Source organism: Medicago sativa, chromosome 2, assembly GCF_051527215.1.
Source record: "Medicago sativa cultivar Bolivia chromosome 2, Bolivia_mono, whole genome shotgun sequence".
Lineage (NCBI taxonomy): Eukaryota > Viridiplantae > Streptophyta > Magnoliopsida > Fabales > Fabaceae > Medicago > Medicago sativa.
Window position 1 is genome coordinate 74,614,840 of NC_140750.1, and position 15,605 is coordinate 74,630,444.

General features: G+C 33.1%; 2 protein-coding genes across 3 annotated transcripts; both read right to left on the reverse strand.

Annotated features, from left to right (window-relative positions):
* Positions 1 to 2,083: 2,083 nt before the first annotated feature.
* LOC146950685 (uncharacterized) lies at positions 2,084 to 6,521 on the reverse strand. Of its 2 annotated transcripts, none has more exons than XM_085746653.1 (5): positions 6,273 to 6,521; positions 4,812 to 6,031; positions 3,612 to 4,091; positions 2,513 to 2,685; positions 2,084 to 2,419 (listed from the first exon to the last, which is right to left on the reverse strand). In XM_085746653.1, the coding sequence occupies exons 2-5, from the start codon at positions 5,995 to 5,997 to the stop codon at positions 2,282 to 2,284; spliced, it is 1,977 nt and encodes a 658-aa protein (XP_085602779.1). In that variant the 5' UTR covers positions 5,998 to 6,031; positions 6,273 to 6,521; the 3' UTR covers positions 2,084 to 2,281. The 2 variants fall into 2 exon arrangements, with proteins under 2 accessions (XP_085602779.1, XP_085602778.1); XM_085746652.1 differs by having other exon boundaries at positions 4,761 to 6,031.
* Positions 6,522 to 9,023: 2,502 nt separating this feature from the next.
* On the reverse strand, positions 9,024 to 15,461 carry LOC146950686 (uncharacterized). The gene is made up of 5 exons (XM_085746650.1): positions 15,345 to 15,461; positions 11,717 to 14,798; positions 10,115 to 10,612; positions 9,470 to 9,642; positions 9,024 to 9,356 (listed from the first exon to the last, which is right to left on the reverse strand). The coding sequence occupies exons 2-5, from the start codon at positions 14,772 to 14,774 to the stop codon at positions 9,216 to 9,218; spliced, it is 3,870 nt and encodes a 1,289-aa protein (XP_085602776.1). The 5' UTR covers positions 14,775 to 14,798; positions 15,345 to 15,461; the 3' UTR covers positions 9,024 to 9,215.
* Between the last annotated feature and the right edge of the window lie 144 nt (positions 15,462 to 15,605).

Sequence of the window (15,605 nt, forward strand, 5' to 3'; positions counted from 1 at the left end):
AACTAGCCTAAAAACGGCTTGGTAAGGGTTAGCATTAATGCAGAACCTGCTGTCTGCATAAATGCTTTCCTCGGCAGTTAATTACCGAGGAATTCCTCGGCAGTTAACTGCAGCCGTATTTTGAATTCCTCGACAGTTAACTGCCGAGGGAGCAAAAACGTATTTTACATGTGTGCCACAACTTTCTCACATGTGTGAACAGCAATTTTCAGAGATTTTTCCGTCACTTTTCAAATATGATGTGAGGAGTGACCACCAGTGAGTTACACTCTAGTGGTGCCATTAGAGTAAATTATCAAATTAATCCTTGATTTTGTATGGTACTTTCAAATAGGTTTTTTACCTTGTAAATATTTTTAAAAAGTTCCAAACACTATTAAATTTTACATATATTTTAGGGACTTATTTGAGAGTTATAGAAAATCAATGTGATTAATTTATATATAAGATTATATTATATATCCTCTCTTTCTTTATCTCTTCTCTATATACTTATTATAAGAAACAATTGACTTTTTTGGTTTATTGTATAAGTGATGTATCTAGTCTATATTTACAATAAGATACATTAATTATTCTATGAACTTAAAAAGTCAACTTTTTCTTATAATAAGGACCGGAGTGAGTATAATACTAATGTGTAAAGTTAACAAGTCAACTTCCACTTATTTTTGAATAAAATGTCAATTTTCTAAGTCAATAGAATTGGTCTAGTGGTGACGGATTTGAGTAGTAGGCATGAGGTTCTAGGATCGAACCTCATTGCATCCGTTGTACATAAAAATAATAATTCATATTCTACTATTTGAAACTGATATTGATAAAGGTAAATTTTGTAAATAGCTAAGATTAGTACAGAAATGAGAAATAGCCAAGATGACATGGAAATAATGTTGTTGTTATTTGACTATTCTACTATTTGAAACTGATATTGATAACTATTTGAAACTGATATTGATAAAGGTAAATTTTGTAAATAGCTAAGATTAGTACAGAAATGAGAAATAGCCAAGATGACATGGAAATAATGTTGTTGTTATTTGACTATTCTACTATTTGAAACTGATATTGATAAAGGTAAATTTTGTAAATAGCAAAGATTAGTACAGAAATGAGAAATAGCCAAGATGACATGGAAATAATGTTGTTGTTATTTGACTATTCTACTATTTGAAACTGATATTGATAAAGGTAAATTTTGTAAATAGCTAAGATTAGTACAGAAATGAGAAATAGCCAAGATGACATGGAAATAATGTTGTTGTTATTTGACTTCTAGTAGGCCACAATATGTATTTATATAAGCACATAAAGTATACCTAAAATTCAGAACTGGATTACTACCCATGTTTTGTGATTTTGGAGTCAACTTATGGATGAGGGAATATGAGAAGATGTTTTGTCCCTCCTTTTTTATTCATCAATTCCAGTGAACAAATATGTTAATGGACTTATGGTTAAATTCGCTGTTCAAATGTGCTTTAAAAGATTAGATATGATCATATGAGCCTAATTTATCCTTTTTTATTTTCTTTTCAATTGTTTGAGTTTTTCAATTCTATGTAGTTACTGCTGTAAAATTCAATTCTAAAGTAAATATGTCATATTATACTGTGTATGCAGGGGGATTCAAAGAAAATATTGCTGGCCCATCTTTTTGACAAGTCATGCTTTTTATGGTAGCTTGCATTACAAGTAACTAATATCAATTCTTGTTATCACATACTTCTATGTAATCCACATTGTCTTATATTTTGGCTGTACATTTCAAGAGGTTGCAGTTGTTCTTCAAATTAATTTTCAATCCGGAATTATAACTAATGCTATCTTTCAGATGAGCAATATGTAAAGTGCATAACATACAATATATACTAGAAAGTTTACATGTAAAATTTAATTAGTCTTATTTTAACTTCAACTTTTATGACAAAACAGATAATGTAAAAGGGAAAACTCAGACAATCAATGTATTTGTTTCTATTCTTTTATTTTTAGATGATCAATTCTACATTTCTTTGTGAAGTCCTTTACTTCAATTTTTGCGCAGTAGTGATCCAAAGAGAATAGCAGACAACATTAGAACTGAGAATGATGAATCGTGCATAACTTAATTATATCATGAGTTATCATTCTTTTGAATTAGACCTTTTACATAGAGCAAGAAACAGAGAGAGTCAATTGTGGTCATTTCCGCACGAATATGTACCCCAATAGAAGTAGTGTATAAGTTAGCCGTTTCAGTTACCCCATTTCTTTACATCAGGTTGTTCTACTTCAAAAACTACTTTCCTTTATGTGCTTGTAGCTCAAGAATGCGATATCCAATCTCCTTTGTAAGAACCTCAGACTGTAGTTTGCAATCCAAAATGCATTGTTGAACAGTTTCCAAACTAGCAATTTCTTGATCTCTGGCCTTATCCTGAGTTCAAATACATAGTAATAATTTATTCATAACCAGTGTGAAAATGGAATGTTTGATAGAATAGAAATCCAATAAGAAAAACAGAAGAACCTTGATTTCAACGGAGTTGGTTTTCTTGCAACTGTTCACACAAATCAGTTTGGCATTTTGGATGTGTTCTTGCAAGAGATCAACTTGTTTAGTCTTGTCAGCCAAGTTATATGTACAACTGAATCTAACAGCTACAACAAATTGCTTCCTCTTGATAAGATTCTCAACAAAATCTGCAAGGTGCAAGACCAGAACAGGCAGAAAATATGTACCAATTAACAACAACAAAAATCTAAGCAGATTGGACTGAACATTTCAAAAATTGTCAAACCATTTAAAAAATAGAAGAGACACATAGAGAGAGAGAGAGAGAGAGATTTAGTTTATTTCATTTTCCAAGATTAACACCAAGATGTCAATTCTCTCTAAACAAAGGCGAGAACTGTGGGGGAAACAAAATTACGCCAATTAGATATCAGTTCAATTTCGTACCAACAACTAATATCATAATCTTTGTATTTAAAATTATCTGACTTTCACAAATTATAACCAAGAGTTATCCTATTTTCTTAAAAGGATTCATTTCAGCCATTTTCTTTAACAGATCCCTTTTTTGCTCCACAAATTGAAAAATGGCATTTTAGCAAAAGAAAAACTTCTCTAATGCCAACTGACATTCTCTTGGTTGTTAGTCTTTTTTACTGACATGTCTAGAATAATAGGTGATTTGGTTTGTACTACTTGTTTTGATATGAATAAATGTGGTGATCCATAAAAGTAGGGAAGGAAAACATGGGATATTATTTTACTTTTTTGAAAGAAACATGGGATATTTATATTTCACAACTCATGCAACTATCATAATATTGACTTGTTCTGTCATATCAATATAATTTGAATTGCAATAACAAATTCCTAAAGACTACATCCACCATAAATGATAAAATGGGTAAAAAAATCCACCCTATAGTGGGCAAGTAATCGGCACCTTTGATCATGAATGGCCATAACCATCTCACCCTAACTGTAGATAAGAATGGCATGGAAAGTAACAATGGATATTAACACATTTTATAATCATATGATACAATGTAAGATATCAAAACATAAAGATAAAAGGAGATACTGATCAGACCAAAGCAGTTCTGAATTAACATACCAGAAACTTTATTTGCAAAACCCAGAGTCTGAAACATCTCCATAGCTATCTTGTGCTGAGCAACCAATGCAAAAAGCTCCAAAATTTCATCTTCATCGAAAGAAGTAAGCAATCGATAAATTGACAAAAGCAGTAGAAATCCAAGAACTGCCAAAGAATCTTCACTATTCTCTCTTATGTAAGCTTTCAAATCAACTGCTAGCGTCAGTGCTTCTTCTCTTACACAATCTTCAATATTCGGTGAGATTCTCATCAGTTGTTCTAGTAGAAAGATGCGGCTATCATCAAAAATCACAGCATTGTCTCCCTTCTTACACAGTGGATTAATGGGTTTCTGTATTATATCTAAAACAACTTTTGCTCGACTAACTAGAATGTTATTGCCATGTGACTCAACTGCAACAGTTTTCTCGCTTGTGTCCAACTGCAAACTTGTTCCATCAATGGTATGACTTAATCGATCATCCATGAAAGATGCAACTGCATATTTAGATAGCAGATATTTAAGCTCCCTCATATTTATAGAAGCGTCAGTAAATGATAGTGACAATAGGAATTTAAAAAAAAATAAAAAATAACAATACTATGCATGAATGTAAGACATCTCCTAGATTGAAATATATGGGTGACTAAAGAAAGCATTATATTAACTGTTACAATCAATGTCAACACAACACCTTAACTGAATCACCAGAGACAGTGTTTGATTTCATTGATTAATAAACAGGACTAGAAACAGTTGCACTAATAGGACTATTAATGCCCCTCAATGTTTGTCAGGAGGTTGAACCTACACCATTTGCAATATACTTGAAAAATTAAAACTACATTACTATACTACTCTTTCATTAGCAGTACCATAATATTATAATTAAGCCTTAGCCATGAATAAAAAACGCAAGTGTTTTTTGAACTTGAGAGATTCATAAAATGTTCAAGGGTGAAATTCAAATACAGCTTGACAGTGTGTGCGTGTGTGTGATATGAAAACTGGAGAAGCTTTTCAAATTGACTAAGCATACAACATTAATACGATTAAAAATAATTTTAAAGAATTATGTATATCGAGTTATCAAAAATATCAACATCATTAAAATAAACAACTGAAATGAAATTCTTTCAGTAAACTATATGAATAAGAACATTTACCAGATTCTTGCTCCCCGTCAATATATTTTCTTAATGCTTCAGATTGTTTACCTGTCAACTTAGGCTCCTTCATTTGTCCATCCAATTTATTCAGCTTTGAATCAGGATCCTTGGCTTGTCTTTCAAACTGCTTCTCATTTAACCTGAGCTCATTCACCTTTTCCTTCGGACGTTCTTCAAATTCCTTCTTCTTTGATTCGAGCTCCTTAACTTGATCTTCGAGTTCCTCCACCTTTGATTTCATTTCCTTCAGTCTGCCTTCAAATTCCTCCTCTTTTAATTGAAACTCCTTCATTTGTCCCTCGAATTGCTTCTCTCTTGATTCTAAATCCTTTATTCGTCCTTCCAAGTTCTTCTTCTCTGACTCAAGTTTATTAACCTGACCCTCAAATTGCTTCTTCATTGACTCCAATTCCTTCATTTGAGCACGACCATTCTCCTTTTCAGACTCTAATTTTTCTGCATGTTCGCCAATTAATTTGTTCATTGTATCAAGCTCTGTCTCTTTGGCCTTAAGTTCCAAAGTACATTCATCAATTTTTTGGGAAAGAGCTTTGAGTTCCTCTTCCTTCCTTTCACGGTCCTTATAAATGACTTGATGAAGTTCTATTTCTTTTGAAATGTTACCCTTGACTTGATTAAGTTCTATCTCTTTTGCCTTGAGCTCTATCTTGCGCTCTCCAATCAAGTTCTCCATCAAATAGAGCTGCTCTTCGTTCACTACAAAATCCTTAATACATTCTTCAATTTTTCCCTGCACTTTGTCACGAACTTCATCAATTCTTCTAACATCACTAACTTGCTTCTTCTTATTGTTCAGCTCTTTGCAGCACTCTTCAATATCTCTCTTTATGGACTGTAATCGCTTCTCTTCTACTTTCTGCTTCCATTTGCATTCCTCAAATAATTCTTCTAACAGCGTAAGGTCTTTCTTCAGTGAGGAAAACGATTTATCAGTTAACTTCTTCGAAAATGAAAGATCATCTTCATCTTGGCCGTGATCATGATGTAGTGACAGCTTTGATTTCTTAACAGAAACATGCAAGGAGGAATCGGGGTTATCAAACATAGAATCCCTCTTCTTAATCTTAACAGAAGCATCACATTTAGTACCACTAAATGTTCCCAAACTTAAAATCTGAGGAAAACTTTGTGACAATGGAACATCATCATCAACATCAACATCATCATCATCATGACCACAAAACTTTGGCATATCAGAAGTGTTAAAATCCATCAATAATCAGCAGCTATAGCAAGCAAGCAAGCAACTGGAATAAAGAAAGAAAAAAAATCAAATAAATAAATAAATAAATAAAGAAGAAGCTTATTTGATTGAAAAATAACAATAAATAGGGGTAAAGGTTAAAACTTTAAAGTTTGAAGATGTAAACAGTAGTAAAGGTTCCATCTTTCTAATCCTCTAACATTGCATGAAAATGTAAATGTAAACGTAAATGTGAAATAGAATGAAGAACAATAATAGTAAGAAAAAGAAGAAGTGATGCTTACAATGAATAGATGAATGGTTGATGCTATCTTCTTAGTGTATACCCAAAGATTTGAGGTAGCTAACCCTAGATCTGAAAGAGAGAGAGCCAAGTTTCAACGATTTCTCAGGCTTTGAAGAGTAAAGTGAAATGAGAAAGAAATTAGATGAGTGTGGGAAAATGAATATTGAAAGTTTGTTTGTTTCTTTACTTGCTTTGGTTTCGGACACAAGGCGTCCTGTGTGCGCCAATGGGGCCCACTAAATACACACTAAAATGGCAAATGGTGTAATGATATGTTTATTGGATAAAAATTATATAGGTCCCACTATATTTATTTAAAACTCATATGAATAAGTGTGTTGTTAAACCCTCCTCATGCCAAATAACTTATTAAAAGAAGTTGTTGGATGAGGAATGCTAACAACACTCTCTTTTGAACACTCTCTCTAGCACTCACTCTTTCATTGGGTGAAATTAATGTAAGACCAACACTTTGGAAATGAAACCCACATAAAGTGGTGGGACGTACATTGATTTTACCAATGAAAGAGTGAGTGCTAGAGAGAGTGCTCAAAAGAGAGTGTTGCTAGCATTCCTCAAAATTTAATGGAAATGCTAACTAGTGCTCTAAGAAGATTAACATAGAAATTATGCATTGAAAATTGGTGAAAAGTGGATTTTTTTTTATGAAAGTCAAAAAGTTGTGTTTTTAATAAAAAGATTCTATTTTTGACATCTTTAACCATTGCCCTTAGGACACTGGTTAGCAAAACCCAAAATTTAATTAGTATAACATAAATACATAAATATGAATATTAATTTAAGAGGTATTATGAGATAACTCTAAAGATTTGGTCTAGTGGTAAAATGACAAGCTTTTGATTTGAAAATCACACGTTCGAGTCTCATTAGTATAAAGAAGAACAGAAAAGGAAAAAAAGAAATACCTCATGATTCAATACATAGAAAAAGAGGATGAAATTCATATTTATTCGGAATTTAGAAGGGGAACATAACTCTTTTTTTTTCTGTTAAACATGCGGTTCTTAGGAAAAGAGGTATTAGTGAACGTAAGTAAAATTTGAGTAAGAATTGTTCAAGTTGAATATAACTTTGAAGTGTGGTAAGAAAGAAGATTTATTAAATGAATTAAACTCTCTTAAAGAAAGAATAAACTCTCTTAAAGAAAGAAGATTTATTAAATGAACATAACTTTTTTTTTTTGTAGATAGACGAAATGACAAAATCATTATAAACTCACGCATACAAGTGGAGGTACCGGGGTTCGAACCTCAGTCATGGCGTCCAGCCTAACAATTTCGGCATTTTACCAGTTGAGCTAGGACTTGCAGACAATGAACATAACTTTTTGTTTCGTCTAACACTATTGATGATGCGATTACCTCTAATAATTTTGATCTTATGATGCTTGATCCTATTAAAAAATATTGTAATTATGTCGGATCCTGAAATAAAGATGAGTGATGAGCAGAAAGAGATTCTCTCATATTTTGAAACTCATTCATGGCAAAAGAAGGAAGGACAACATGAACCACATTATGATTGGGAACTTAAAAGGTGCAATATTGTAAAAGTTAAATTTTTCTGCTCCTTTTAGCAACACATGTTTATTTAATGGAGCTAGAGAGAAAAGATCAACAATAATGTACACGATCCAAGACTTAAACAACCAATATGTTATAAAAAGAACTTCAGTGATCAACTAACTTTGACATTAAGTAACTTAAATATTCATTGTTAAAGATTTCAACATAATAAAAATCACAAAAAAGATAAATCTCAAAAATGATTTTTTTTTTAGAATCTATTCAAAATACTTCTCATTTTTTATGCATTTTATGGAAGAAAAAAAAATTATCCTAAAAAAATCGTAGCAAAAAAAATAAATACATAAAATGGTTTTTTATGAGAATCTATTTAAATCAAATTCTCAATCAGAAAGACAAAACACTTCAAAAATCATTTTTTTTTTAAATTGTAAAAAACACGCATTCAGTCAATTTTATAAGAGACACTAGTGAAATTAAGAAACACTATTTGTGTAAGGATGAAATGAAAGACATCAATGTGGACTTTGTTTTAATAAAAAAAATCCAAGTGAAGGGAAGAAGTGATTTTCAGAAAATATTCCACCCAACACCCAAAGAACTCTGAATTCCTGCTAGTTTTTTGGAAGGTTACATGGTTGTAAGATTGTTCTTCAACTTTGCGGTACTAGTTCAAGACTTTGACACAGAAAGAAGTCTGAATTCCTTAAAAATATATATATAGACACCAAAAACACACCCCAAATGAAGAAGATCCCAGCACAAAACAGAGAACCCTTTTGTCACAGTAAACAAATTGGTCAAATTAGCATTTCACTCTCAGTTACAAAAACACATCAAGTAGAAAACTAATAAGAGAATTTTAAACCACATTTACTGCATATCTATGGAGTAGTCTTAATCAACAGAGATGATTCTCACAAATATTACATAAAAGTACGGATTTATACCTGGATCGACATAGCTTTATTATTTCAAGCTGGCTTCCCTTCTTTATATCAAAAGAAATACAATTTCCTTACAAAGATGTTTAAGTGTATAAAGATCTACATTTTAAAAATGGTTATTTAGTTAAAGCTTTTATACATTCAAAACTTCAGTAACATGTGGCATGTACTCCAAATAACTAGTTTGTATATGAAACATAATAACAAATTCAAGCCTCTAAAAGGAAATAAATAAAAACACCAGAAAGAAAAAGGTAGCCAAGAAATAAAGATAACTTTGTTAACTATATCAAGAGTTTTCATTCTTTCCAATTACATCTTTTTACAGAGTAAGAAAGAGAGAGAGTCACGTGAAAGTCAATCATGCTACCCAAACAATAGTAGTTATAAGTTAGCACGTTTCCATTACCCCATTTCTTTGCATCAAGTTGTTTTGGTACAAAAAAACTAATTGCCTTTATGTGCTTTTAGCTCAAGAATGCGATATTCAATCTCCTTAAGAAGCAGATCCTCAAATTCTAGTTTGTAATCCGAAATGCATTGTAGGACAGTCCTCAGACTAGCAATTTCTTCATCTCTGGCCTTATCCTGAGTTCAAGTATACAGTAACAATTTATTTATAACTATCATGCTAGCGTATGTGTGAAAATGGAATAGAATGTTTTGATAAAGTAGAATTTCAACAAGAAAAGCAGAAGAACCTTGATTTCAATGGAGTTGGTTTTCAGGCAACTGCTCTCACAAATCAGTCTGGCATTCTGAATGTGTTCTCGCAACATATCAACTAATCGATTCTTGTCATCCAAGTTATATGCACAACTGAATCTAACAGCTTCAACAAATTGTTTCCTCTTGATAAGATGCTTAACAAAATCTGGAAGATGCAAGAAATTTCACTTCATCATAACTTATTAGAACATGCATAAAAATTGAAAAAACTAAGCAGATTGAACTGAATATTTCAAAATTTGTAAACCATATAGGTGATTTGGTTTCGAATAATTATTTTGATATGTAATGTGGTGAATCGTGATCCATAGAACCGTAGGACAAAAACAGGGCAAAAATTTAGATTCTACACTTCACACAACAATCTTAATATTTACTTTTTCTATGTCATTTTCAATATATTTTGAATTTAAAACAAAAATTTCTCCATACCATGTTCACCATAAATGATAAACTCTTATAGTTCTGTACTATAACTTATGGTTTTTCATCATGAATAGGTATAACCACCTCATCCTGACTGCACATAGGAATGGTAGGAAAAGTAACAATAGACACCAACTCATTTGATTTTATAATCATGATAAAATATCTAAAGTTTATCTAAATAAACATACCCGAAACTCTGTTGGCAAAACCCAGGCTTCCAAACAGCTCCACGGCAATTTCGTGCATAGCAACAAATGCAAAAAGCTCCAAAACTTCATCTTCGTTAAAATAATCAAGCAACCCATAAATTGACAAAAGCAGCAGAAAACCCAGAACAGCCAAAGAATTTTCAGTATTTTCTTTCATGTTAGCCTTCAAATCACGCGCTAGCTTCAATGCTTCTTTTTTTACACAAGTTTCAATTTTTGGTGAGGTTCTCATCAGTTGTTCGAGCAGATAGATTTGGTAATCAGCAATAATCACAGAATTGTCACCCTTTTGACACAGTGGAATAACGGGGTTCAATATCATATCCAAAACAAGTTTTGATGGATCTGATGATTCTCGCATACTAACTAAAATTCTATTGTAAAGCGATGCAACTCCACCAGTTTTCTCACTTGTGTCCAACTGCAAACTTGTTCCACCAATGGTACGACTTAATCGATCATCCATGTAAGATTCAACTGCATATTTAGAAAGAAGATAATTAAGCTCTTCATACTTACAGAAGCAACAGTAAATGATAGTGACAATAAGAATTTTATGTGTGTGTGTGTACTAAGCAAGAATGTATGTCATTGATGAGTTATGGCTGCACTTATACTAAATATTGGAATGAACTGGATCTTGGCGAGGAAAGATGTGGATGCTGGTGTTGAAAGTTACAGATAATCTAGGGAAAGTCATGGAACTTGGCATATATCATTATTCAAGTTCAATTTTCTGTCCAGTTGTATAGAGGAAGGTTGAATTAACTGATCGTTGCTAAACAAGCTCTTCATTGGACAATTTTATATGACCAATCTGCCATTTTCTCTAAAATCTTTTTTCACTGCAATCATTCTAGGCTTTATTTCTTCCACTTGTACTGCTTATTTTGCTTGTTCCCTGAGACTTGAGAGTCTAGACATAAATGGAGGACATAAATTTCACAACATACGGCCGAAATATTTTAGAGAAGCCTTTTGTACATGGAACTCATAAATGTACTTTCTATTGTTGGGTTGATGCAGACTTAACTCATCAAATTATGAAATATATGGATGAGAGAGAAAGCATTATACTAACAGTTACAATCAATTTCAACATAGACCTTAACTGGAGCCAGTGCTAGTCTGTTAGAGTTCATTGATTAATAAGCAAGACTAGAAATAGTAGCACTAATAAGACTATTAAGTGCCCCTCAATGTTTGTCAGAATATTGAACCTACACTTTTTGCAATATACTTGAAAAATTAAAATTACATTAATATACTAATCTTCATTAGCAGTACCATAATATTATAGTAAAACCTTAGCCATTGATAAAAAACACGAGTTTTTTCACCTAAGAGATACATAAAATGTTCAAGGGTGAAGATATACTGCAAATTAGTTTGAAAGTATTTGGGTGTGATATGAAATCTGGAAAAGCATTTCAAATTGACTATGACATACAACATTAACATGATTAAAAATGTTTCTACGGAATTAAGTAGATCAAGCTATAAAAAAAAAATATCATCATCATTAAGAGGAACAGTTGTAATAAAATTCTTTCAATAAACTAGATAAATAAGAACATTTACCGGATTCTTTTTCCCCATCAAAATAATATTTCCTTGACTCGGGCTCCTTTATTTGTCCATCAAATTTATTCAGCTTTGACTCAGGATTGTTGACTTGTCCTTCAAACTGCTTTTCTTTTAAGTTGAGCTCCTTCAACTTTACTTTGAACTTATACTCTTTCAACTCCAGTTCATTCCATCGTCTTTTAAATCGCTGCTCTTTTGATTTGAAGTCCTCAACTTGGCTTTTCAAATGCTCCTTTTGTGATTTGAGTTCCTCCTCCTTTGATTTAATGCCCTTCACTTGTTCTTCAAATTCCTCCTCTTTTGATTGAAACTCCTTCACTTTTCCTTCGAATTTCTCCTCTTTTGATTCAAGCTCCTTCATTTGGTTTTCGACACGCTTCTGATTTGATAGCAAGTCCATCATTTGACATTCAAATTCCTTTTCTTTTGTTTCAAACTTCATTATTTTGCCTAGAAGTTCGTTATCTTTTGACTGTAATTCCTTCAATTGGCCTTCAAATTCCTTCTTCTTTGACTCAAACTCCATCACTTGTCTTTCAAAGTGGTTCTTTTTAGATTCCACCTCCTTCACTTGGCCATCAAGTTGCTTCTCTTTGGAGTCAAATTCCTGAAATTGTACTTTCAATAGCCTCAATTTTGATTTGAGCTCCACCATCATGCTTTCGAAATGCTTCTTTTTAGATTCCAGCTCCTTCGCTCGACCTTCAAATTCTTTCTCCTTTGATTCATGCTCCTGCAACCGGTCTTCAAGTTGCTTCCCTTTTGACTCAAGCTCCTTCATTTGGCTTTCATAATGCTTCTGTTTCAATACCTGCTCCTCCATTTGGCATTCAAATCCCCTCTCTTTTGATTCAAACTCCTTCATTTTGCCTACAAGTTGGTTATCTTTTGACTCTAACTCCTTCACTTGGCCTTCAAACTTTCTCTCTTTTGAATCAAGCTCCCTCATTCGGTTTTCAAAATCCTTCTGTTTTGATACCAAGTCCATCATTTGGCATTCAAATTCCTTCTCTTTAAACTCAAAATCTTTTACTTTGCCTACAAGTTGGTTATCTTTAGACTCTAACTCCTTAACTTGGCTTTCAACCTGCTTCTTTTTAGATTCCAGATCCTTCATTTGGCCTTCAAATTCTCTCTCTTTTGATTCATGCTCCTTCACTCGGCTTTCATGTTGCTTCTCTTTCGACTCAAACTCCTTCACACGGCAATCAAATTGCTTCTCTCTAGACTCAAGTTCCTTAACTTCTCCTTTCAATTGCTTCTCTTTTGCTTTGAGCTCCTCCACTTGGCTTTCAAAATGCTTCTTTTTAGATTCCAGTTCCCTCATTTGGCCTTCAAATTCTCTCTCTTTTGAGTCATGCTCCTTCACTCGGCTTTCATGTTGCTTCTCTTTTGACTCAAACTCTTTCACACGGACATCAAATTGCTTCTCTTTAGACTCAAGTTCCTTAACTTGTCCTTTCAATAGCCTCTCTTCTGTTTTGAGCTCCTCCACTTGGCTTTCAAAATGCTTCCTTTTAGATTCCAGTTCCTTCATTTGGCCTTCAAATTCTCTCTCTTTTGATTCATGCTCCTTCACTCGGCTTTCATGTTGCTTCTCTTTTGACTCAAACTCCTTCATTTGGCTTTCGAAATGCTTCTGTTTTGATAGCAAATCCATCATTTGGCATTCAAATTCCTTCTCTTTTGATTCAAACTCCTTTACTTTGCCAGCAAATTTGTTATCTTTTGACTCAAACTCCTTCAGTTCACCTTCAAATTCCTTCTTTTTTGATTCAAATTCCTTCACTCGGCCTTCAAGTTGACTCTCTTTTGACTCAAACTCCTTCACTTGTTTTTCAAAGTGGTCCTTTTTAGATTCTAGCTCTTTAATTTGATGATCAAGTTGCTTCTCTTTAGAGTCAAGTTCCTCAACTTGTTCTTTCAAAGACCTCATTCTTGATTTGAGCTCCTCCATCATGCCTTCGAAATGCTTCTTTTTAGATTCCACACGGCCTTCAAATTCCTTCTCCTTTAATTCATGCTCCTTCAATTGGCCTTCAAGTTGATTCTCTTTGGACTCGAGCTCCTTCACTTGGCTTTCACAATGCTTCTGATTCAATACCAGCTGCATCATTTGGCATTCAAATTCCTTCACCCGACCTTCATGTTGCATCTCTTTTGTCTCTAGCTCCATTGCTCGTCCTTCAAGTTCCTTCTCCTTTGATTCAAATTCTTTCACACGGACTTCAAGCTGCTTCTCTTTTGACTCCAGCTCCTTAACCCGTTCCTCAAAGTGCTTCTCCTTTGACTGAAGCTCCTCCACTCGTTCTTCACACTGCTTCTCTTTTGACTCAAGTTCCTTAACTCGGTCTTTAAATTGCTTCTGCTCTGACTCAAAGTCCATCATTAGAGCACAGCTATTCTTCATTTTTGATATTATATTTATCGATATCTTCTTTGTAGACTCTAATTTTTCTGCTTCTTCAGCAATTAATTTGTTTGTTGCATCAAGATCTCTCTCTTTGGCCTGAAGTTCCACAGTACATTCAGCAATTTTGTGGGAAAGAGCCTTCAGTTCCTCTTCCTTCACTTCAACTTTTCTCTGCATTTCGTTGTGAATTTCATTAACACAACTAACTTGCTTGTTCTTATCTTCAAGCTCTTTGCAGCACTCTTCAATATCTTTCTTTATGCATTGCAATCTCTCTTTTTCTACTCGACTCTTCCTTTTGCATTTCTTAAACGACTTTTGTGCCAATGCAAGTTCATTCATCAGCGAGGAAAATGATTCAGTAGTAGATCTGCCCTGCCTTTTAGACATACTAGACGAAGGAATACCATCTGCGTCATTGCCGTGATCATCATATGGTTGCGCTTTTGATTTCTTAACAGAAATATCGAATGAATCGCTGTCATCAAACAGCCTCTTAACTGGAAGTGTAGCAGTATCATGTTTACTACTACATGTTCTAAAACATGATTCAAAGTCTTGACAAGAAACAGGTTCCTTCTTCACATCATCATCACCACCACCACAAATTTTTGGCGTATCAGAAGACTCAACATCCATAATTCAACAGTTGAAACCTGAAAGCTTCAGAAATTACAAACACCAAATTAAATCCGGGGAAGAAATATAAAAATAAAATAAAATAAATAAACAACCAACTTCTTCAACTTAATAAATTGTAGGTTAAACTAAATCATCAAATAATAATAACACATATCATTTCCAGAAGTAAAATCTTAATCAAACGATAAACACAAAATAGACATTTCAAGCTTTAATCAGAAAACAATACCCATGTGAAAAAAAATGTAAACTTTTTAAAGTTTGAACATATAAAAACAGATTTAGTAGCTCTAACATTGCATGATATTGATTTTGTTGAGAAACATGAAACTAAAAAACCCAGAAAAAAATACCCATGTAAAAAAATGCAAACTTTTAAAGTTTGAAGATATAAACACACATAACAGTTGGAGAATGAAAATGAAAGAATAAAGAACAGAACAATGGCAATAGAAACAGCGGTTAACATTTAAAAATATATAAATATACATAGAGATGATTTATGAGCTATAATCTAACATTGCATGTTGTTGAAATAGAGAAACATGAAGTTGAGATGATGCTTACAAGGTTGATGATAGAAGAGAAGAGAAGAGAAGAGAAAAATGGAAAATGAAGAAGGTGAAGAGTTTGTAGAATTTGTTTTGTATTATTAGTGGAGAGTAAAGTGAGAAAATAACGAATGAAGGAAGGAAGAGAAAAAGAAAGGAAAGAGCGTTGAGTTGATAGCTTTGTTTTGGGATAATCTTAGTGTGGGCTCCACAAATCTGAGGACTCTGAAATGCCAAATTAACTTCGCCATCAAGTTGTTGAGGACTGACCAATGGG